Source organism: Bubalus bubalis, chromosome X, assembly GCF_019923935.1.
Source record: "Bubalus bubalis isolate 160015118507 breed Murrah chromosome X, NDDB_SH_1, whole genome shotgun sequence".
In the NCBI taxonomy this organism is placed as follows: domain Eukaryota; kingdom Metazoa; phylum Chordata; class Mammalia; order Artiodactyla; family Bovidae; genus Bubalus; species Bubalus bubalis.
In genome coordinates this window covers 137375612-137400107 of record NC_059181.1, presented here as the reverse complement: position 1 = coordinate 137400107, position 24496 = coordinate 137375612, and the positions used below count along the sequence as shown (strand labels likewise).

General features: G+C 50.1%; 1 protein-coding gene across 6 annotated transcripts in view; it reads right to left on the bottom strand.

The window, feature by feature from the left end:
- Nucleotides 1-1879: 1879 nt before the first annotated feature.
- Nucleotides 1880-24496, bottom strand: part of BCORL1 (BCL6 corepressor like 1) — a 60628-nt gene continuing 38011 nt past the window's right edge. For all 6 annotated transcript variants that reach the window (XM_025275802.3, XM_006065656.4, XM_006065657.4 and 3 more), the window contains 7 exons: nucleotides 22773-22996; nucleotides 18103-18324; nucleotides 15858-16024; nucleotides 14963-15108; nucleotides 8442-8519; nucleotides 7289-7442; nucleotides 1880-3948 (listed from right to left, as the gene is read on the bottom strand). In XM_025275802.3, coding sequence (XP_025131587.1) covers nucleotides 3666-3948; nucleotides 7289-7442; nucleotides 8442-8519; nucleotides 14963-15108; nucleotides 15858-16024; nucleotides 18103-18324; nucleotides 22773-22996 — 1274 coding nt within the window. In that variant the 3' untranslated portion in view covers nucleotides 1880-3665. The remainder of the gene's footprint in view (nucleotides 3949-7288; nucleotides 7443-8441; nucleotides 8520-14962; nucleotides 15109-15857; nucleotides 16025-18102; nucleotides 18325-22772; nucleotides 22997-24496) is intronic.

Here is a 24496-nt window from a genome sequence, read left to right as displayed (position 1 = left end):
GCAAACTCACCTCCTGCTTTATGGGATTCACCCCCCATTCCTCCATTTTTGGTCTTCCCACTCTGGAAGAAGAGCAGTGAGAAGGCTCCAGGAAAGGTGTGGAGAAGGGAGCCCAAAAGCAAGGAAATAAGAAACTGCTGTTTGGTGTGGCTTTCAACTCACTTCCTTTCTCCAGAGAAATAAAGGGGTGTGTGCAAGCCCACACACTCAAACGCCCAGGGCTGTCCAGGAGTCGCAAAGGACCATCACCTATTCCTTTGCGATCATTCTGACTTTGCCCACTGCATCTCCATCCTGCTCTAAGTGGAAATCCTTATACCCCTAAGGCTCTCCCTTCATCCTTTGTTCTGAATCAGGCAATCACCTTTTCCCCTCCCTCTGCCTGTCCTACCTCCAACATATTTTACCAATGTATTAAAAGAAAAAGGAAAAACCTCTGTCACTACCTGGTTTAGAGTTCTCATGGTTCCCCATCACCTCAGGCAAAAGTCAAAGCCATACTCCTTGGCATGGCTGGCAGGGCTCCTACACTGTCCTTCCCCACCTGTACCTTCCAGCTGCAGTGAGACTGAAGTGAGTTGTAGTTTCCTGCACGTACTACCCTTCTTCTTTGTCTCCAAGCCTGTGCTCAGATGTCCCCTTAGTTCAAGGGTTCCTCCCTGCCACCCCAATTCCCATTTTCCTACTTGTCAATTAGGCATTACTTCCGACCACCTCTGTGCCCTTGCCCATCCAGCTGAGCTCCCAAAGCATCCTGGGCTTAGCTGGATCCTCGCATTCACCACGTGGCCTCAGGTGTTGTTTGGGAAGCCTCGAGGCCTCAGGATCAGGAGGTGGGGAATGAAAGCCAATTGGGAGGATTAATGCTGCTCCTCCATCTGAGCAACTCAGGGGTCACTCCTGGGGCAGGATGGCTGGATTCCTGTTGGCCAGACAGACAGACCCCCTGGCTGGTACATGACATGGCTCTCCAGACATGGCAGCCACAGTGAGAGATCCCAAGAGCATAGCTTACAAGGGCCTCATCCCAGACCTACAGACATCCCCTTCCCTTCAAACAGTAACAGGCTCATTCTGGAGCCAGCAGTCACAAGTCACAATCATACTTTCTACTGCTGGTTTTCAGAAGGGAGAAAAGGTGTAAAGTCTAGGATGGGCATCTTGCCTCCAAAGCTGGTGGGTCTTAGGAAAGCAGAACCATGGAAGATCTGCACAATGTAGGGGGCCAGAGGGGACACCGGCAAGACAGTGAGGGCAGTGAGTGACAAGACCATGAAGTTTGCTGCTCACACAGGGCAGGAAACAGTGCTGGCAGGCAGGTGATTTCCTTGAGTTAAAGAGGATCATCCCTCACAGCCACCTCAAAGAGGGCCCCTCCCTCTGACCATACTCCTCTGGGGATTGAGCAGTGTGTGCACATGTGCAGGGGCACCACTACGCAGCCTACCAAACTGATGCAGGTACTCACTTCTCCCCAGGATTTGTACCTGCCTTTCCTTTTCTTTCCAAATCTTGCCAAGGTGACCCAAATCCTCACTGGTCACTCTACCTGCTCTCAGTTGCTGTGCTGATAAGGACCCCAAACTGCAAAGCAGGGTGAGGGCTTCCCTCACTGACTTCATAAGGATACCCACCTTTTTTTTAACTACAGAAAAGCCAATACGGAGAGCAGAGAAAAGAGACAGGAGACAGAAGCCCTGACACAGGTTTTTCAGTATGCAAGTGTTTTTGACTCCACAGCCAGTTGCTTAAAATGAAACATAAAGGGCAGCCAAAATACACACCCAAATGCAAAAAAGTAAAGGCAAACATAAAATAAACCACACAATACCATGAACCCCAACAAAACCAGAAAATTAAACCCAAAAAACCCCTCAACTTTATATATATATATATATATTTTTTTTTTTTTTTTAAAAAGGGAGAACAACTGTTCAAAACCAACTGGGCAGTATGGTGGAGGTGGGTAGCAGTCCTACAGAAGGGGGCCTAGAACTTCCCCCTGGGAACAAAGAACAAACACAATACAAAGAAAATAACCAACAATCCTCCTGCGAGGGTCAGGAGTCTCCGGAGAACAGATTGTCCCATCCTCAAACTGGCTTTTTTTTTTTGCCTTTTTTTTGTCTTTTTTTTTTTTTCCATTTTCTTCTTTTGTTGTTGTTGTTTTAGCACCTGTACAATAAAACTGTACCATCTCCAACCAGAGCCGGCCGTAGGGAGGCCCTCCTGCTTTTGGATGGTACATACTCTCTACAAGGATTGTTCGGAAAAATAGCAATTGGTAGAAAAATAAGAACAAGAGTGGGAAAGACAATGCCACAGAGGGGGCTGGGGCAAGGAAGCAGCCCAAACCCCTCCTTCTCTCTCTCCACCAACAAACCCAGTGCTGAGAGGGAGACCTGGTAGGGCCGGGCCGCAGGAGACCAGTCTCCTGCCCTCACCTAGGAAACAGCTGAGGCCTGGGTTCAACATCTGGCAGGAAATCCCAGAGCCCTCTGGAAATTCCAAAGGAGAATTGGGTGGAGGGGGGGGGCAGAGGGAGAAGGAGCTGAGGACAGAGAGAAGAGAAAGGGATGCTTCAAAGGCAAGGAGGAGAATGGGGACAAGGGTAAGAGGGAGCTGAGAGGCTCAGTATCCAGGGAGGGCAAGGCCCGGGTGGGGTAGGGTGGCCAGGGGTGCAGGGGAAGAAACTGTGGGAACAAACCTATATTGTGCACTCTGAGGGCAGTGAGGACGGTAAGAGGAGGCGACCTTATCCTTCAAGACCCATTCTCAACTCTCCATTAGAGTAACTTATTAATAACCCCTTACTCCCACAATCCTCCCCTCCCCCAGTAAACAAGCATCTCCAAACAGCAGGGCTGCTGCAAAGGGCAGGGGGGGTGAACCAGGGTCGGGGGTGGGATTGGGGGAGGGGTGAGCACCAAAGCCTCAGGATTCACCCCCAACCCCCCAGGCCTGGGCCAGCACCAACCACCTTCATTACTTTTACAAGTCAATGGCCCCCACCCTTCCCTGCCTCCTCCCCAGTGGTGGAAAAAAACCTGGGAGTAACTTTTTCAGAGGGAGGAAACAGCTTCAGAGCTTGATCAAGAAAGACAAAGAAAGGAGGTGAAGAAAGTCCCTCAATACAACAAGTTGTCTCAAATCGTCACAGTGATACAGACTTATCAGAAACCAATGAAACAATACAAATTAAATACTAATAAAATAAATACTATGGAAGACAAAAGAACACAGGGGAACGGAGGGGGCGCTCAGAGATTTGGGCTTTTCTCATTTCTCTTCCGGACAGGCCGTGGCCACCCAGGGCCCCGGGTTTGGTCTTGGTCACACACAAGAAGGCCAGTCCAAGGGACCCTGGCGCCACCTCCCACCACCCCTGGGACCTCTTGTCCTCAGACGTGGAGTTCAACTTTCCACCCCCATCACCAACCACAACAACAATGACGATGACAGGGAGATGAGAACTAACTGTAACCAAAAAAAAAAAAAAAAAAAAAAATCCAGTCACTAATGCTGGCATCGATAAGGCGGCTTCTTGTTGGTCCATATTATTGCCTCTTTCTGCAGTCTGGTGCTCGGTGGGGGAAAAACATGGGAGGTGGGGGAGGGGTGAACTTGGGAGGAGAAAGAAGAAAAGGGAGGGGCTGTTTTCCCGGTCAACTGTTCCAAGGCTGGAACTCTACCTCGGACCCTAGGAGCCGAAGCAGCTCCACCTCGTACCGCACCAGCTCCACAGTCTCAGAGGAGCCTGGGGCAGAGGTGCCATCCATGCCTCCAGGCCTCTCGGCAGGGGTCAGCAGCTGACTGGAGGCCACTTGCCGGTAGAACTCAGCCTTGGGCAAGGTGGCGATTTCAAAGTGCGGGAACCGAGCCTGAAAGATCCTCGAGGAAAGCTTCAGCCTCTTCAGGACGTCGGTAAAGAGAAACCAGTTGCAGGGCCTGGAAAAGGCAAGAATGAGAGTTAAGGGAGGGGGCAGAAGGGACAGGGTGGGGGGCGGGCACTGGGCGCTGGCCTGGCTACCCCTCTGCTAAGCCCCTGACTGCTTGGGTGTCGCAGAGGTGACAATTTTCTCCTGTCCCCTACGCTGGCAGGCCCCGGGCTTTTAGCTCAATGGCAAGCACTCAACCCATGACTGACCCCTTCCAAAAAGTGGGAATAGGGGTGAAGTGGGCCTTCCAGAACCATAAACCCTGAGCAGGCGTCCCAGCCTTCGCAGCCCAGGTGACCTGGAATTTACCCTCTGTGGGGACCAGTTCTGCCCCCCAGCAAGCCCTGCCAGCCTGTCTGGTTTCCCTTTGCTTGTCTCACCCCTGCTTCCCCTGCCTCCTTCTTCTCCAAGATCTTCCCCAGCAGAGGGGGAGCCGTGGAGAAAGGCCTAAACTGCGGGTAATCCAAAAGGCATTTCTCTTTGGCTCTGGAATGCATTAGACAAGTTTTTTCTCCAGCGGCAGCACCATCGTTTCTGCAGGGCTGCAGCTCACGTTACAGCTACAGCTAGTCTGACTTTGCTGAGCACACCCGACTGGGCGGCAGCCTGGGGACAGCTGGGAGGGGGGCTGCGAGGCCGCCCAGGGCCAAACGCTAGCTTTGACTAAACCAGGAAGAAATGCTGCATCCCCATGTTAGTGGTCCCTGTTTCCAAGGCTGTCTTTCCTCGCCATCCGCCATTCCACTGTCCCACTTCCAGCCTTTGCCACTTTTAGCCTGGACTATATTGCATCAGCCTTCTAACTGGTTTCCCTCTGCCAAGAGTCACTCTTCCACACCCCCACCCACCCTCACTGGATCCTCAGTTACTCTTCGTTTTCTAAAAAGAAAATCAGACCTTTTCACTGGGTCACTAAACCACTTTTAATAGATCCCTAGTATCTCCAGCAAAAAACCCTTCAAACTCTTTAGCATGATTATTATGCAAGACCTTCCAAACAAACCTCACTCAATCCCTTTGGCCTTATCTCCAATCTCTCTCTCTTACTCACACACAGACGCGCACACACAGGCTGTATACCCCCACCCCACCAAGTACCAGCCATTTAATGCAGGACAGCCCTGTTTTCTGAACTTGAAAGTCTCAGTGCCTTTGCTCATGCCATACCCTCCATCCTTGTCTCCTCGGCAGCCCAGTGCAGACATCCTGCCACCCGTGAAGCCTTTCTCTGATGTAACCAGTCATTTGTCCCATCTCCCACAGTCTCCTGGCACTTGGTTTGTACCCCTATTATAACCCGGTAACAGAGCCCATTTTGGAAGAATATAAAAGAAATGCAAACTGTGGTTCTCTCTGTGGTCCAAGAAGGGGAACTTGGGGGTGGACTGGAACTTATATTTTTCCCTTGACACCTTTCTGAACTGTTGTATGATTAACAATAATAAATCTGCTTAGGAATGTGGTCTTTTATTAGAGTTCATGGTATACTTGTCTGTGCCCTATACCAGACTGGAGAGTCTTTGAAGGCCAGAGCTATATTCCAGCATTCTGGGTTTGACCTGGTGCAACTGTTTAAGACGTGATTCTGGAATTGAATGTTCTGTACACACCTAAAAATTCTCCCCAGACCCACAGTCCTCATCTTAAAAGGCAGCATTTCTTCCGAATGACAGTGACCTCTATCATCTCACACAAGCAGGGAATGGGGTGTTCTGGGTTAAGAGAAAGGGGGTTCAGATGCCAGATCCTTGGACATCGCTTTCAAAGAATGGAGGAAAACCGCCTCAGAACATTGACAGTGCTGATCAGAATTCAGTCTTGCTTTGATGAGTCAGTAGGCACTTCTGAAGCCCACAGGGCCTCAGAGTCATCAGTATATAACACCCGACCCCCCTTTGAAGACCACAAATTCTTACACGACGCCACAATTTGTGTGGAAGGGCAGATTCAGAAGCAGTGCCCGAGAATGTAGCATCAAGAAAAGCAGCTCTGCTGGGACCAAGCTCTCAACCAAATACCCACCTGCCACCCAGTTTGCTTACTGACGCTCAGCCCCTGGTTGCCCCTGTTCTGTCTGCACCTAAAGCACGCTACCCTGGTCCTTTTACCGCCTGGGGCCCAAGATCCTATTTCAGAGAAGGAGGTGCTGAATATGTTGGAGGAATTAATTAACTGTGCAATACTATATCCCAGAGGCGCAGCCCCGCCCTCGGGGATCAGCGTGTGCCCAGAAGAATAAGGACCAAAAGCCCCTGAAACTTGATCCCTACTAGTGTCATCACAGAGGCTATTTTTATTCTTATCAGCCAGGGGGGAAGGCATGCAAAGAAACTGTGGTCTAGTGGTTACAGTCGCCAAGTGAGGGGCTCCCTCAAAGGGTTCCTAATTCATTGTCCACCGCCCCCCATTATGTGCACTCCATGTGCTTTCACTTAAAAAAACACAGGGTCTGATATTTCAAAAACAGATCTCAAAGAAAAAGTATACTTAAAAGTGTTTGCAAAGGTTTTGAAATATGTGAAGACACCAAGAAGAGGACACTTAATGATAGAGGCCAAGATCCCTGGAGGAGGGCATGGACAACCCACTCCAGTATTCTTGCCTGGAGAATTCCATGGACAGAGGAGCCTGGTGGGCTACAGTCCATAGGGTTCCACGGAGTCAGACACAACCGAAGCGACTTAGCACTAGCACAGGAACAAAAGGACAGTGTATTCTGTATCCTCCTAACCAGCGCGGCCATGGCCCTGCAGACTGCTGAGCTTTCTTCTGAATCATCAAATAAAGGTGACATTGGGTCCACTCTAATGCTAAGTACCACAAATATTCTAGTCTTTGAAAATGGGTGATTCTCATTATAATATGTGTGGTAATCTGAGAGGACAGCAGCAATGCCATCACCTCACCAACGTTAAGGCAATGAGCAACCAGCCTGTGGATGATGTAAGGACTCCAGTGGCCCCACAGCTATGGCAAACATATGTCCTGGCTTTTCCAAGAATCTCAATTTCAAATATTCTGTCTGGCTGTCCCCAGAAACCACAAAAATGTTTCAGAGATTCTAATAGTTCACCAGCCCAAATATCTCCCAGATTATCTGTTACACCCAGAAACAGCACAAAAATTCTTCAGAGTGAATCTAGATTTTGGTTTTGGAAAACACACATAGTCAATGCACCTAGAGCTACTCTGAACGTATCTAATCTGGGCTGGAGAGTCAGGCTGGGCTGGTCATATTTTCTCCTTCCTGTGCTCTAACATTTGTTCTCCAGGTCTCAGCTTCCTGCAGGAGAACTCCATCCGTCCCAGGATCCTAGCACTCGGTCCCCATAGACCACTCAGACACTTACCCGCGGGACACTGACACTTGGAGGTTGTAGCAAGGGAGAAGAGGCTTATCTGAGAGCTCAAACATAAAATTATCCTCTTCCACATCATCTCCTTCTTGATCAGAGCTCCCAGGAGGATTATGGAGGAGGTCACAGGCAAACCCATCTTTTTCCTCTGGAAAGACATCATATAGGGAATTAGTACTTAGCTACATGCATGATACCACAGAAAAGAAATGCTCCAACAAGATACAGATCACTGGTTGGGGTCAAATGTCTCTCATCCTTGGGAGGGCATGTGAACGTTCTAGACCCGGGAGGTAGTGCTTAGTGGCCACAGATTCATTATACTCCTCCACCTTTCAACTGGGAAAAAAGCAAGGAGGTGTGAAGGATGTGCTGCCCAACTGCTGGAGACAGAAGCCTGAAGACACCATCAGCAGTCAGAGGCAAAGGAAAATACTTGCCCTTCAAACCGCAGCTTTGAAAGCTGCCTGCCTGCCTGCATGGGTCCCCAGAAACCCAGTGGCAGGGACTAGGCCTCTGACCTTTTCTAGCTGCACATTCATGTGTGGCCTGTTCTCCTGCTCCAGCTTCCCCCAAACTTAGGAGTGGGCACCTTCCTCAATCTGGGTGAGTGCTGGATGACAGCCACAGAGAAAGGCTCACTACTCTTTTGACAGAGGAAGGCTCAGGCCGAAGCTAAGGACTCGGGAGCTGGCAGCTCTCTCAGAAACTCTGTGTGCATCCTGGGGAGAGGGTAGGGAGGGATGGTAGCTACCAGATGGGGGGCTGGGTCCCTTTTGAGTGTGAGCAATACCAGAAGAGGCGACAGTGCACATGAGGGCCTCCAGCAGGGTTAGGACAAAGCAACAGAGGAGAAAGGGAGCTTGGGAGAGAGAGAATTTACAAAGTACCCAGGGTGGGGAGTGGTAGAGGGCTAATGACGGATGGCTTTGTCCAAATCAATGGCATCTCTTGATTTTGGCCACCAAGTTCTGAGTCTGGGAGAAGCACGGCTGGAGTGGGGGGTGAAAGGGTCTGTATGCTACTAGCAGGTGAAGCAGGGCTCCATTGGGTCACTCCTGTCTTTAAGAAGAATCAGTGATCCCCAAAGCAGATCCCATACATCTGAGACATAGACCAGGGTGGGAAGCATCCGCTTAAAGCTTACCCAACACAGAACTGCTGTAGAAGTCCCAGGAGACGCCAGGATCACCCTCTGCTCGGCCCTGGAGATCTGAGAGGTGATCTGATGAAAGAAGAAAGGGCAGTGAGAATAGGGGGTAGACTAAAAGAGGAATCTAGAAGCAAAGTATATTCATCTGGCATTAGGAGAATGGGCGATGGGAAGGAAGGACCACAAGAAGGGCCAGGAGCGACCCCAGAGAGATCTGCTATCCATCAGAGGCTACAAACCAGTGCCAAGAGCCAAATCTAGCCCACTGACCACCTGGGTTTTGGCCCAGTGTTTTAAACCTCCGCAATTTAATTACCTTCTAACATTTTAAAGTTGGGAGATTTCACTTAAAAATTCAGATTTCCAAGCGTTCTTGAAAAAAAAATCAAGAGATCTGGCAACACTGTACCCACATTACTGCATGTCATCAGCTGGCTGGAGGGAGAGGCGACATGTGCGTTATCCAGCTCAGCAGGCCCCGCCCAGCCTGCCTGCTCTCTAACATCATCAGTCTGAAAGCATTTAGGCCTGGGACCCCTTCTTCAAATGATGTAGGGCATTACTCTGCAAGCAGAATCCTAGATCCATCCCAAGATTTCAGTCCCCTGCTGGTCACAATGTTCATATATCCAATCGTGATCTTGCCAATTCAAAGGAAGATAAAGGAAGCATAATTCCTTCTGTCTCGTCTTTGAAAACATGGAATGGTGGTGGGGGGGGATGACCAAGTTTATCCTCATGAAAACCTATTGCTTCCACAGCAATACCCAAAAGAATTAAGAACAGGTATTGAAACAAAAACTTGTACATGAATGTTCCAGAGCAGCTCTATTCACAATCTCCAAAAAGTGGAAACAACTCAAATGTCATTCAACTGATGAAGTGAGAAACAAAATGAAGGTTAACACAATGGGATAGTAATCAGCCATTAGGAGAACTGAATGCTGAGACATGTGACCTACAACATGGATGAAACTAAGAAACAAGGAGGCTAAGGGGTTAGGACTTAGCGCTTTTTCTTTTTTTGGGTTCGTGGCTTACAGGATCTTAGTTCCCCAACCAGGAATTGAACCCAGGCCCTGGCTTAAGTTGGGTTAAGCTCCAAGTTCTAACCACTGGACTGCCGAATTCCCTCTCCCTAAAAAACCATTTCAAACAACCTTTTGCTTACACAATCTGAGAACTGACATCAGGCCACCTCTTAGCCTCCCTGTTTCCTAGTTAAGCATCATCTAGATGAATTGTTTCACCTCTTGGCTCCATGTGGACAAAAAGCAGGATTCCATGACAAATTCAACTGTATCATCTGTGGGCACATGGCCCAGTGGTTGCCAATGTGCCACGTAGTACAGTTGGCAAGCTGATTTAGCTGTGTATGGTTGCCACCTGCCCTCAAGTGACACCTGAGTAACAGGACAGGAGAGAGTCCAAAGGGCACAGGTTGGGTGAGGGTGCCCCCTGAAAAGCAAATCCCAGGAGGAAGTTGGTAGCTACTCTTAAAGGAGCAGAGCTAAGTCCCTGGATGGAAGGCACCACCACATTCCAGGATACCTTCCCTTTGGGTCACACATTCTATCAGCAAAAGTGCCCATCAGCTGTTGTGAGCTACTGAAAGAAGTTTGTTTTTTTGGCAACCCCCTAGGAGATAAGGAGTTTCTTCTGAGAGGAAAAGACAGTCAGAGAGAAGCTTTCAAAGTAATGGTAGAGGAGCCAGAGTGGAAAATCCTTCATCACATATATTAGATCTTTTGAGTATTCCATGAAAAACTCATGAGGTCCCAGATGCCAGCTTATCTCCTCTTCTGTACCCTGTGCCATTTGGGAGTTGGAAGTAATTTCTTCCAAAGGCATCTGTCAGGTAGGTGAGTATATGTGGTGCCTCGCCCTGCGCTAGGTGTCCTGGGAGATAAAGGAATGAGACTGTTAAGTTCCCCAAAGTCAGGGACTACATCTGTCCTGTTCATCACTGTCTCCCCAGTTCCAAAGCCCAGGTGCCTGGCACAGTAAGAGCATAATAAACACCATGGGGGAAGTAAGAGCGTGGAGAAACTACTACAAGGCGAGACTATAAAGTCAAGGGCTTGTTTAGCCTGTGTGCTGGCACATAAGCATTAAAGTGACTGTGGTCACCAGAGGCCTCCAGCAGAGCAGCCCTCGCTCACCATACTCCTGGGGCTCCTCTCTCGGACCTGCCTTCAGAGGCCGCCAGGCACTCATCTAATTCTCCTCACTGACAACAGCTCTCTCTCATTTGCAGGTGAAGGTGCCTTTTGAGATAGTCCGAAGTCAACTGGCACAGACAAAGATGCCAAAGTCAGAACTGGCCCACGAGTGGTGCACAAAAGGAACCGTCGAAGTCTGCTTGACAGGGCAGCTTCGAGGCGCATTTCCACACGTGTCTTCATGTACAGTCAGGATGAAGAGTGAGTCCTTTTCCTTAATTTTCCCTTGTCCTCCCTGTAACTTTGAGTTCTTTTCTCTTACCCTTGCCTTCAGAAAGTACCCTCAAGCCCAGCAATCCTGCTTCTAGGTATATACCCCAAAGAATTGAAAACTTGTATTCAAATATTTGCTCATGTGTGTTCACTGCAGCACTAGGTACAGTTGCCAAAAGGTGGACACAACCCAAATGTCCCTTGACTGATGAGTGGATAAAAGAAAATGTGATCTATCCAGATGAGGGGATAGTATTCACCATTAAAAAGATGCCACTAAGTGGATAGACCTTGAAAATATGATGCTACATGGAGGAAGTGAGCCTCAAAAGGCCTCATATTGTATGATTCCCTTTTATACGAAATGTCCAGAATGGGCAAATCCATAGAGACAAAGCAGACAGGCGGTTGCCAGGGGCTGGGGTTAGGGGTAGAGAACAACCGCTCACTGGGTATGGGGTTTCATCTGGGGGGGATGAAAATGTTTTGGAGCTAGATAGAGGTAGTAGTTGTCCAACATGGTGAACACACTAAATGCCACTGAACTGTTCACTTTTAATTTTATCTTACATGAATCTTGCCTTGATTAAAAAAAATATTTTTAAGTATTCAATGTGAGTGGTGGCCCTGGCAATAGAAGTTTCTCTATTTCCTAGGGTCCCATTGTACCCCTGCCCATCTCCTACAACCAAGTCACCAGCTGAGGGACATGAAAGGGGAGAAAACAAAAAACACTCATCGACAGGGGGTCATATGGCCGAGGTCTCTGGCAGGAAAAACAAAAACCTGTGATTCAGTGACCTCAAGTGGTAAACTACTAACCCTTTCATTGGTGGAAGGAAAAGCAGTCCTGAGAGTTCCTCCAATGCCCCAACCCAAACTGCAACAACTACCCCCAACTCCCACATTCTTTGCGACAGAGGACGAAAAACTAGTCTGTTTTCCCTTGGCTAGGCTGCATATTATTCTTTTCCTCAAAGGGTCAAAGGGAAATCAGTCACATGCCTGCCTGTAATCTGGCCCAAGAAGGAGCTCTTCCAAAGGCCTCTTGGAAGGTTTGGATGGCTTGGTTCTCCAAGGACATGGATGAGAGACAAAGGGTTCACTGTCTGACCTCCAGTACCCAGAACTGTACCTGAAAGTTAACAGGTGCTCTATAAACACATGGGTGAATGAACACATGAAGAAGCAGCACTATACTCTCCAGGGTCTCAGGAGACGTGGGCCTCGTGCTAAGCCAAGACAATGGAGGAATATCCACATTGTCAACCCACATGTATCACCAGCATCTTCTGCTTTACAAAAGAATTCACTACAGGATACCACTCTGCTGTGTATTTAAATGAGGATTTGATTCCTCGAGTTTTCCAGGAGAGGAGACTTGCACAAAATGAGGGATGCTCTACACGAGGCGCAACCCTGATACTGGCTCATCATTTCTGCCCTTGACACCCTACAGGGACTCACCTTCATCTGCTGCCCAGTGGGATCCCCACTAGGGGAGGAAGAAGACAATGAATCTGTGGGGAATTTGGTCAGGCAAATGCTTGGGGATGAACAGTAAAGAGCTTTTTAACTACTTCAGCCAGACAGGCAAGGTAAAAAGAAATCCAGAAGTCCACACTGGTGTGTTAAGGTGTAGTGGTTGGGGAGGTGGGGAAGAGGAGGGAACTGCCTCCCCAACCTTCAACCTCATGGCGCTTCCAGCAGCCACTCTACCCAGTCATTTCTTGAGATTCGGGGCAGGGGAGAGGTAGGGAGCTGATACGAAACAAGAGAGACACTCCATTGGAGGAATCGAAAAAGCTCCTGGTGATGGTTACTCAACATTGTGAATGTAGGAGATGCCACTGAATTGTTCACTTCAAAATGGTTCTGTTAGGTGAGTTTTCCTCAACCTTAAAAACCTTAAGTGTTAACCTCTTATCACCTCCAACAGCCTCTGAGCTCAAGTCCCCCCTCCCGGAGCCTACTGACTGCTGCCAGTGCCTACTTCCCCGGCTGCCAAGGTCCTAACCAGCTTGAGCACTTTCCCTAATGGCCAGTCAGAGCTCTGCCTTTAATTGGCACTCAGTATTTGCATGGAAAAGAGGTGGCCCAGTTTTAACACTCCTTTCAGCTCCTGGCCCCCATTATGAAGTTATAGCTCCATGCCCATAAAGTTGAGAAACAATGTCAAGAATTGAATGAAGGTGTTCAGCCTGGAGAGGCTAGGAAGTGCCAGAATTCAGGAAAGTCTTCTCTTGTCTCCACAGCACAGACTAGAACTCGAGTTAGTTTAAGGAGGCATCGAAGGCTTTCCAGTAGTTGGGATTAGGTAACAGACATGAGAAAAGAGAAAACTGTGTTTACTTCTCATTTTTTAACTACTTCAAATGGTTTCAACATACAAACTCCTTGGGGATTTTGGAGAAGGGGTCCACGAAGAAAAGACTTTGTGACCACGGAGGTTAGAGACAGCTTTATTTGCACCCAGAGGGCCCCAAGCCCTCAGGAGGGTGGTCTCCAGCCCAAAGAGGCCTCTGGATGAGACCTTCTGGTCAGAGGAGTGCTTCATGAGGCGCTTTTATCATGTTGAGATGCTCTGGGTGTTCCTGTGTGCCAGCTTCCCCTGGGAATTGAGTGGAGTGCAGACAACAACACACATTTGTGTGGAGGAGAGTGCAGAGTGGTATGTGGGAAGAAGCCACAGAGGGTGGCCTGCCCCGAGCCACACGCAGCCCAGTTAAACTGAACAAGAGTCCTCACTAGCCCAGAGCAAATGCCTGAAGGAGTGTCCCCACATGTCTCTGCCCTCACATACAGGCCTGGGCCCCAGAGCTGGTGGAGGAAGGAGGCAGTCCTCCTGCCCCAGCCGGAGAGGCTGGGTCTGGCTGTGGGGCAGAAGCCTGGCTGTGGACTGGATGGGGGCACCCATGCAGGGGTCAGGGCCTCCCTCACAGCATCCCATCATTCCCCTTCCTTCAGTACCTAGAAGGCCCTTCCCACCTAGTCCTCCTTCCACGGGGACCTTCGGCTCAGGCTACTACTTCGTTTCCCCCTCCATCATCAGCTGCCTGGTTAACCTGTATTCCATAAACAAATGAGCTCCTGCTTGGGAACCTAGGACTGTACCTGATGGTGGGGTGGGGGTGGGCGTACTAACTGAGGTCACAGCCTGGGAGAGAGGAAACAGCCTTGGGCAAACCCTTGGTCCTGCCAGCTTCCAGGGTAAGAGGAGCTCTACCACCAACATCGAAGCCTCCGAAGAGGATCAGCGACACAACCTCCAACTGCTCCATCCACCCAACTGCGCTTAGGCAGGCTGAAGAAGTCACTGCTGGAGCAAGGGCCAAGCTGTAATATCACACAGGAGGTAGGGTTCCTTTATTCAGAGGTCAAGTCTGAGGAGATTTCCACTGAGCATGCCCAAGCCAGACTTCCTCCTCCCACTGCCCAACTCTGTAGAGCTATCTAACTGCAGACAAACAGCTGTCATCCACTGATGAGAAAACAAATGCAAGTTGGCTTGTGGTGCCTGCCACGGGCCTTAACACTACTTTTCCAGAGGGGGCAAGTGAGGGAGGAAGAGCAAAGAACAGGAGGATGCACAGGGAACATCACAGTTACCACAGGGCGTGAGGAATAAAGCAAGTGGAGGGGTCCCAAGGGTGGGACTTTGATCACCAACAGAGATAAAGTGCAAGTGCAAAAACAAAAGCAAACTGTTAAGTGCCACCTCTCTGCAAATGGCACACCATTCAAAGCACAAGTCCACACATTTTGCCCCAAACTCAAACTACTAGTGGGGCCACTGTCCCACAGAGAGGCCTACCTCACACATGGAGCGGGAAGAGGGGGCCCCAAGGGCGACCGGGGCCCTGAAGAGGATGCATGCAATGAGAACACTCACAGCACAGGGACAAGACAAAGCTGCCTGCTGACTTTGTAAAGTTCAGAGAGATTTCTGAGTTGCCAGAAAGAAACATGTGATGAGAGCCGATGCCCCTCATAGGAGTCGCTTGAAATGAGTGAGATGGTATCTCGGGAGCTCAGGGTCAGAGCCCTAGTAATGAGGTTTTGAGTCTGGGTCATACTCACCACTGAGAAAGCGCTTCATGGTGTCACTGCTGGCCAGCTTCATGGCTGTCTGTCCTGAGTAGGTGGCCAGCGTGGGGTCAGCCCCATAGGACAGCAGAAGCCAGATGGTCTCCAGGTTGTCGTTGACCACTGCATCATGAACTGGCCTGCAAGGTGACACAGGGTGAGAACAGCAGGACCCAAGTGGGAACCTGGGTGTCTAGGCCTCAGGCCACCTTGGCAGGGAAAGCAAAGTGAGACGAGCCCAGCGTAACATGGGGAAGAGGGCAGGGAGCCTGCCTGGCCTGCACTGCCCTCCATATTTCCCTGCCTCTTTCTCCTCCCTCCCAGTTCTCTCTCTTATGTTCCCCAATGGCACTCTGCTGGTTGTTCTGGAGCTCAGGGGAGAATAGGCCCCTAACTGAAGTTAAACTTAAGAGAAAATTCTGGGGGATATGACTGGAAAACCCAGATGACTGCCCCAGAGCTGCTCCGCACACCCAGCAGGTGGCTCAGCAGAGCCCACAGCCTCTGACCCAAGCACCCCCCACCACTTGGTATGCAGTTCAGGGGTCAGTTTCGCCCAGGGAGCAGGCCCTCGGATACAGCACAGGAGAATGGGTGCAGTTTCTTTAAGACACGGCAGGTGTCCCTTTTTTAAGTATACAGAGATCAAATCAAGAATCAAATCTGGGATGTTACCTCAAGATCAGCCTTCTGATTCCTAAAGCCTGAGATTCTACCTGAAGACAGGTGCCAGGGATGATCCCCAGAGAACCCCGGCCTCCCATCAGTGGGCAACATGGACTGGCCAGCCAGGGATTCATGCAGCCTGGCCTGAAGTGGGGTGGATTCTCTTGAGGGAGGGGCTGAGCAGGGGAGAGGGGTGGGGGAGACGGGAGGGCAGGCTTCTTGCCTGGTGCCATCCTGTGCACTACAGTTCACGTTGGCCCCGTGCTCCAGCAGGATGTTCAGGATGTCAGTCCAGCCCCGGGAGCAAGCCTCATGCAGGGCCGTGTAGCCGGCATTGTCACGGTGATTCACATCTTCACTGTCTTTTTGGAGGCAGTAGAGGACAACGTCCTGTGGGGACAGGGAGGGCGCCATGAGCAGAGAGGCCAAACTCTTGCAGTCACCTGGGTTAGGTTTGAAGCTCTCCACGTGTCCAAAGAGTCTCAGAACGTGCTCTTTAGTCCAGGGACTGATGGGCAGATCTCAGAATCTACTGTCAACTAAATCAGTCCTGAGGTGCCAGCTTTGGGCAGTGTCCTCAGCAGAGTGGAGACATTTCTAATGGCTGACAACACTGATCAGGGTATGGGCTGTGGGTGTAAGCCCCTCAGAGAGGCTCACCTGCCCACCCAGAGCTCACACCCTCAGGCCTCCATGGTCTGACTGCCCATTCCCTCGTCCGGGGCTTTGCGAGACAGCCCCAGACCAGAGAAATGAGACTTGTGCTGGCAAACACTGCCTCTGGCAGTTATTTGAGAACAAGGAAGAAAGAACTGGTGTAAGTACCATCCCTGGATGTGTATCCCAGGGCAGTCAGTTCCAGCCCTCCCCTCAAATGAAGACTGTTCTGAGTATCATCCAAGGTGGGCAGTCATCCATAGTAATGATCAGTGTCCCTGGGCTGAGATGACAGGACGATAAGTGGGACTCCAGGCTGAGAAGCAGTCTAGCTAGCTGTGGTGGATAAGTTGAGGCAGAAGGGAGAGGCAGTCCCTCTTCTGAGGGAAAGAGGCTGACAGCAGCTACCAGCAGCCTCTCGTCAGCTCCCCCAGGCCCCGGTGAGATGGGACTCAGCCGTCCTGACTGACAGCTAGCACACCGGCTGGCTGGCTAGAGCCTGTGTGCCTGAGTCGGGGTGCTGCCTTCTGGACACGGAACTGTCACATTGTCTCTAAGCAGGGGGTCACGAAGCCCCCACCCTTCCCACCACTGCAGATATAGCCTCTTTGTCCTGGCCTCAGACGCCTCCTCCTTCCCTTCCTCCTGTCACAGGCTGTCCAACCTGCCCTTGCCCTGTCCTGATCGGTTCACCTATGGTCTCCTGCTGCCTGATTTGGCCCCAAGTAAAAGAAACTCACTTAAAGGGCAAGGGTTGGTTATCATTTTTTCTTTAGATCTCCCTTACCAGCTATCCAGGCCCCCACACTAGGTGCTCAAGACAGATAGGTGGCTTGCCAGTGAGACAGTGTCAAGGTGGCTCTCTTATGCCAACCCGCCTGGCTGGGAGTCCAGCTGTCTTTAAATGAGTCAGTTATGGGTACTGGAAACCTCAAAAGAAAAAAAAAAGAGGACCTACTCTATAGCCCAGCATTTCCACACTTCAGAGCAAATTCTGGGGAAATAACTGGTGTGGCTGGCAAAGGCACATGGTCAAAGAGCTCATAGCCACAAAATACGCTCATATCAACAAAAATGTCCAACAATGTCATTGAATGAATCTGGCTTCTGCCCCTACCCTTTGGGAATCAAGAAGACGCTGGTGTGAATTCAGACTCACATATACATAGTGCTTGAGTGACTGTGGACACATCACTTAACATGGCTAACCCCTGATTTTCTCACCTGTAAAACAGGGTTAATAAAACCTACCTCCATAGGCTTACAGTGAAGATGAAAGGATATGAAGTAACGAGAGCTCTTAACATGACCAAAGAGGTGCTCAACAAATACCAGCTTCCTTTCCAGTCCATAGGGAAGCAGAATAAGGTGGGGGTAAGCGCAACTCTGCCCCTCCAATGTACTCGACCCCTCCACTACTGGAGGCCAAAAGGAGGGGAAGCTGGAGGGAGATATAAAGAGTGAGCGATGATCACCCCCATTCCTCTCTGAGTGGGGATCCATGGCACAGGGAAATTCAAGATGACATAAAACCCCCCAAATCCCATTTCTGGCCTATGAAGGTACTGGATGATATTGTCTTACCATTTCAATGCTATTCATCCTAAATTGACATCCAATCGGGTTTGCAAGCCCACACAGCACGTCGCGATGAGGCAGCCCCATAGGCCATATACACAGTAGGAGGGGGCCATCCTGGACTTAAGCCCCAAACAAAGGCCTGGCCAGGCCACAGAAGAGCCAATGGGGAAGAGATTATCCACAGATGCTGGGGCAACAATATCCTGTGGATATGAGGAGGTGTTCCTTACCTTATACCCAAGGCGGGCCGCCCGCTGTAGGAGGGTCTCGCCAGCATTTTTGTTCACTATGAGACGACGAGCCTCTGGGGGAATCTGCCGGGCTGTGGGTGACTCGGAGGCCTCCTCTGGGCCAGCACTTCGGGACTTAGAGGGTGTGCATGGTTCTGTGGGCTTCGCTGGGGTGGGAGATTTGGGAGGGCGTGTCTTCTGCTGGCTCCAACGCCCTTTGCTCTGGAAGGCAGAGACACAGATCAGCACAACTCACCACCGCATTTCTACCCAGCGAGCAGATGCAGAATGGCTCAAGTCCTCAACCCCGAAAACCAAGCAATAACGAAGGGATTGCACACAGAGCTCGAGGGGATATGCCAGCTTCTCTCACACACTCTGCACGCCTTCTTTACCTGCCTTGATCCCCATTTGTTGAAGTTTTTAACTAGTCACCTCGATAAATAAGCAGAAGCAAATTCTCAGAGTGAAGAAAGGTGGAGACAGCTCGCTGTGATGAAAGAGGCACAGCTGTAGAAGCCTTCACTCTGTTGCAAAAACCTTCCCCCAACATCCAACCCTCACCAGGCTTTCCCCACCTCCTAGCACACTGTCCCCCTGGATTACACTCGTGCCCACCTGGGCTGGTGGAAAGTGCTCAGGCTCTAGAATCAGACAGACCAGCTTTTGAATCCTGCCTCTGCCAGCCACTAGCTGCAAGACCTGAGGCAAGACCCAACTTCTCAGAGCCTCACTTTCTCCCCAACAGGGTCTTTGAGATAATGAGCTAGAGCAGCACAGAACAATGCACACGGTGGGTGCTCACAAAACATTACAGTCCTTTCCTCATGAATGACCCATGCTTGTCTCCTTTCTTCTCCCATTTTGAACTAGAATATCCAGAACAGGTTCTCATGTCTGGCACACCATGGTTTATTGAGTCCATAGGGGCAGGTTACTTGTCTCTTTCAGATGAGAGGAGGGGACTTCAGACAGAGAGGAACTGTGTTTGAAGAGCTGTACTCAAGGACCCAGACGCAAGGTGCTTCATGTTCACCTGGATCTAAGTTTGATGATGAGATTCTAAACTTGGAGTTAATGCCATAAGTGGACAAGACTTTGGGGGAGCCATGGGAGAGGAGGGTATGACTTGCACGTGGAAGGAACATGAATCACCAGGGGCCAGAGGACAAGAATGCCCCCATCAGACTCTAAGATGACTGTGATGATCCCCACCTCCTGATATTCATGCTCTTGTGTAGCCCCTTCTGCACAGGAGAAGGCAGAGATGATGGTGTGTGACCTCCAAGGCCACAGCCTAAAAGATAATGTGGCTTCTGCTTTGCCCTCTTTTGAATCACTCATTCAGGAGGAAGCCAGCTGCCACGTCATGAGGATAGTCAAGCATCCCTTAAGAGGCCCAAGGGGCAAGCAAAGGAGGTCCCCCCCCAACAGCAAGCCTCGACTTGCCACCTATGTGAGGGAGCCACTCAAGAAGCAGATCCTCCAGCCCCAGTCGAGCCTTTGCACGAATGGAGTCCTGGCTGACACCATGACTGCAATCTCATGCATGGGAGACCCCAAGTCAGACACAGCAAAGCTGCTCCTGAATTCCTGACCCCAGAAACTGAAATAATACATGCTTATTGTTGGGATAAACTGCTAAATCTTAGGGTAGTTTGTTGTGCAGTGCAATAGATAACTAGGAGGGCTTCCCAGGTGGGTCACTGGTAAAGAATCTACCTGCCAATGCATGAGACCCACGTTTGATCCCTGGGTCGGGAAGATCCCCTGGAGATCTTCCCTAGCTACCTACTCCAGTATTCTTGCCTGGAAAAATCCCATGTATAGAGGAGCCTGGTGGACTACAGTCCATAGGGTGGCAAAGAGTTGGACACGACTGAGCAACTGAGCACAACAGATAATGAATACATCCTACTTACCTAAATCCCCGAGAGCATCAAGGGCTCCCTTAAATCCTGTCATCTACAATACTGTGGTCCCCACTGCCCTTTCTCTACACACCCAGAACACCTAGTCTGAATCACATAATCCCATGCCTTATGCCTGACTGTCAACTTCCTTCTGTTGTTTCATGGGCAAGTCTGGCCTCCCCTGCTACATTTTAAGCTCCCTGGGGTTAGGGTTCATATTGTAGTCATCTCTTTTGTTCCTTACAGCAATTAACTTGGGGTTGGGCATGTCACTGCAGCAAACATTTGTTGACTTGATTCAAGCCAGCTACACATAGAGCCCTGGGCAGCCAAAAGAGTTGCCTAGAAAGACACGAAGCCAGGAAAGAAATTGCACCAGGGAAAAGACATTGACCCAGGGCATTTGTTTCCTCTGGTAAATTGCAAGAAAAGAGCTGCTTTCTGTCCACATCCCAAAAGGGCAGAGAGGTATAACAGCTAGCAGGAAGGCCCTGGCTATGAGCGTAGAATGTGGCCTTTTTTTGCCAGGAGAACACAGGTGTACAAAGGTAATACTGGAGGATGCTGGGTAAAATGCCCAGGTTGTTGCTAAGCCAAGTGAGGAGCCAAAGGGTGATTCCCCATCAAGGGGCCAGAGCTGGAAGAGAAAAGGGAGGCTGCCAGAGAGAGGGAGGAGCAAGACCCCCTGCCCTGCCCCCCTGGCTTGGAGCCCCTGTGGGAAGAAGCCTTTGGCTGATGTGCCAGCTTCAGCGTTGCAGGCGCGTCCCCGCCCTCCCCCTGCCTTGCTTCTCACTACAAAGCACTGTGCCACGGGAGCAACTGGAGCAGGTGGTGGTGACTGGGAAAGAAAGAAAGGCGGGAGGGAGAAAGGGAGACCCTGGGAAGGCACAAAACCTCTCTGGGAGAACATTCCAGTGGACACACTGCCAGGCAGAATTACCAGACATGTGCTGCTGAGTGTCAGGTGACTCGTCACCTTTGTGTGGGATGGAGTCATGTGAGTGGGGAAGAGCAGGGGATGAGGATGTCCACCTTCCACCAGAGCTGCTCCGGCTGGCACCGTCTTCCTGCCTAGCCTCGCCCTACCCCAGCATCACCTGAATGCAGACAGAAGCCACCCATTCACAGGGTGGAGGCATATGGAAAGGGTAGGGGCTGGGGGTGCCCCCGGGGCAGCCAGGCCTGCCTCATGCCCCAGTCTGTCACTCAGACCACCAAGTAACCTCGAGCAAGTCCCTGAACCTCCCCAAACGTTGGTTTCCTCACTATAAAATGACAACAAGAGGGCCCACCTCTGACAGCTGCTGTGGGACCTGAGTGTTTGTGTGAGCAGAGCACCTGGCCCAGAGCAGATGCCCCGGTTCCTGCCTTGGCCCCTCCAGAGTCTCCAGGAGCCGGCCCTGCTACCTGGCCTTCCTGTGTCTCTGTCCCCTCATTCTTGCCTTGGTCTGAAGCTCGAGGGTTTACACCAACCTCAGAGACAGCACTTGACCATTATCAAAGCCTTTCACATCCACTGCCTCCTTTGTTCCCCTAAGCACCCTTGTGGGATGGAAAGGACTGGAAGTATCATCTCCTTTTTTTAAAGATGAAGAAATAGGCTTGAGCACTTTGTTTGCGCTGAAATCAGATTCCAGAACAAGGGTGGGGGACTTGAGCACCTGGGTCTGCTACCTCTTGCCAGTGCCACTCAGGGAGCCTGCTCTGGAGCTGGCAAGAGCCATTAGAGTCACAACCACCGAAACCAGCTCATACGGCCTTTTGAGTTTTGGTTATCAAGACAAACACATATTACAGGCAAACGCTTGAACCTGAGCCTCGCATCTCTCCAACATCCTCACACCTCCAGGATGAGAGGATCATGGGATTTTCTTTTTTTCAATTGCATGGTGTGGAACTAAACACCAATGCCATGAACATCAGAACCCAAAGAGACATCAGTTTTGAACAGGGGTTCTAGTGCCCTTGCTTGGCTATGGATTGGTAGGCACTCATGAGAAGCACAGAAACTGAGGAGTGGAGTTGGGAAAGTACAGATATGACCAGTCCAAGTGGAATTCCTTCAGCCCCACCCTCAGGCAACCTTTGTCTGGACATCAACATCCTTGCTTCTACAAATTGTTTTCTACCTTGATTGACTCAGAAAACTTCCTGATTGGTTTCCAGTGAGTTAAGCCCAGACAAAAGCTTCTTGATTGGACGTTAACAAGCTATTCAGGCTAACATTCTGCCATATTCTTTAACTCTTCCCTTACTCTAAGGAGATCCAAGGATTGTTGAGGCAAATTCATCCTGGGCCAAACCCTACAGTTTGTAGATGCTTATTATTAGCTCTGACTTCAGTGCCCATCCTTCAAATCTACAGCCCAACCCTTCTAGAATTAGTTTAAAACACTGTAATAAATACGAGTTAATTCAATCCCCCCATGCACTCACTCGGGCTTCCCTGGTGGCTCAGACATTAAAGAATCCGCCTGCGATGTGGGAGACCTGGGTTCGATCTCTGGGTCAGGAAGATCCCCTGGAGGAGGGCATGGCAACCCACTCCAGTATTCTTGTCTGGAGAATCCCATGGACAGAGGAGCCTGGTGGGCTATAGTCCATGGGGTCACAAAGAGTTGGACATGACTGAGTGACTCACACTTTCACTTTTTCTGTTCATGCACTTACTCACTCACTCAGAAGACTGTTCCTCAAATGGGAAACACGCCACCCTAGCCCAGTCTCCACCCCCAACTTCTCTGGCTGATAACATACCTTTGCATCTTCTGAGACTGTCACCATGTGCTTGGTCTTGCACTTTCGTTTTCCTGATGGCTTTTCTGAATTTTCAAGGCAGGCTGGCTCCTCAAGGTTGTTTGGGAGGAAACCATTTGGTGAATCTGAGATCCCCTGGGCTTTGTTGGGCAAGAGAAGGTTCCTGTTCCGGAGGCGGTGCTCTGGGCTCTGGGAGGAAGTCTTCTGCTTACGGGCCTTTAAATCTGCAGGAAAGAATGGATGTCAGGGAAATGGCACACAGAAAAGCAACGTCTTCCTCTAAGCTGAATCAGAGGACTTTGGGGATTAGAATCTCAGGACAAAGTTGTGTAACTATTCCCTACCAATATCTGGTGCGGGGCTGCCTATTCCACTAGATGCTTCTCGAACAGACACTGTGCTTCCACATCAATGTCCCTCCCCTCCAAGCAGAAGACAACTCCCAGCCTTGCTAGCAGGGGGCGGCCCATCTGGCTGTCCCAAAGATGAGGGTCTATTTAAAAGGAAATCAGAACTTTCCCAGCATTTCCCCCCTTTGTCTCTTTCTCCACTTCAATATGAAACAAAGCTAGCAGCTCTCCTGAAGTGAAGCATGTAGTATACTAGGGGCGAGTAAATGGGAGAAGGCGTCCCTCACAGCCTTAGCTCTACCCGCCTGTCTGCCCTGTTGGTCTCTCTCCAGGCACACAAAGATCAAAGTGGACAGAAACTCCCTGAAACCAGAAGCTGCCACGGGCCAACTTAACTGAGGGGCAGTCACAGAAACCTGCTGCCCTCTGTAGCTGGAAATCAAGTCACTGGGGCACACTGAGCAACATCTCTAGTTCTAGTCATAGCTCGCTGAACAGAGCACATTCCAATTTCCAAAAGGCCTGCTGGGAACTCCATACCAAGAGCTTCATAAAGCAGGGTCAGTCCTAAGCCCCATGGGGTGGGGCGGGACAGATTGAGTTGATCCTTATCTCTTAACATGACTGTTACATGGCATGGCCATTAGCTGTGTGGTTGCTGAGGGCAGGTCATAATCTCCGGGAGCCTAGTTTCCACGTCTGTAAAATGAGGATAGAATCCACACCACCCTTTTATAAAGTGTAAGGCATCATTACTGTGTTAGTTAAGTGTAAGCTTTTAGGCAGGACCATGCCCATATAGTCTTTATCTTCCCGCCAGGACTGGCCACCATGCCTAGTGAACAGTGAAAGATGAGTATGTCTCTGAAGTAACTGCAGCCTCAGTTTCTCCAAGTTGTGAAATGAGGGGGTTCTGCAAGATCCAAGAGTTCTCAACCCACCTCCCTTGACCTTGGCTTCTCTTACGTGTGACATTGCCAAGGGGAGACCTAGATGGAGGAGCCATCATCATAGCATGAGGACTTCTCCACAGGTTACACAGAGCTCTCAAAAGCCCAGTTGTCACAGCTCCCCATTCTCCCAACTTTCCCTAGTCCACCAGTGGGTCCCCACCTCTGCCTAAGAACTGCTGTGCTGCTGTTTACAATAGCCAGGACATGGAAGCAACCTAGATGTCCATTGGCAGATGAATGGATAAGAAAGCTGTGGTACATATACACAATGGAATATTACTCAGCTATTAAAAAGAATGCATTTGAATCAGTTCTAATGAGGTGGATGAAACTGGAGCCTATTATACAGAATGAAGTAAGTCAGAAAGAAAAATACCAATACAGTATATTAACGCATATATGTGGAATTTAGAAAGATGGT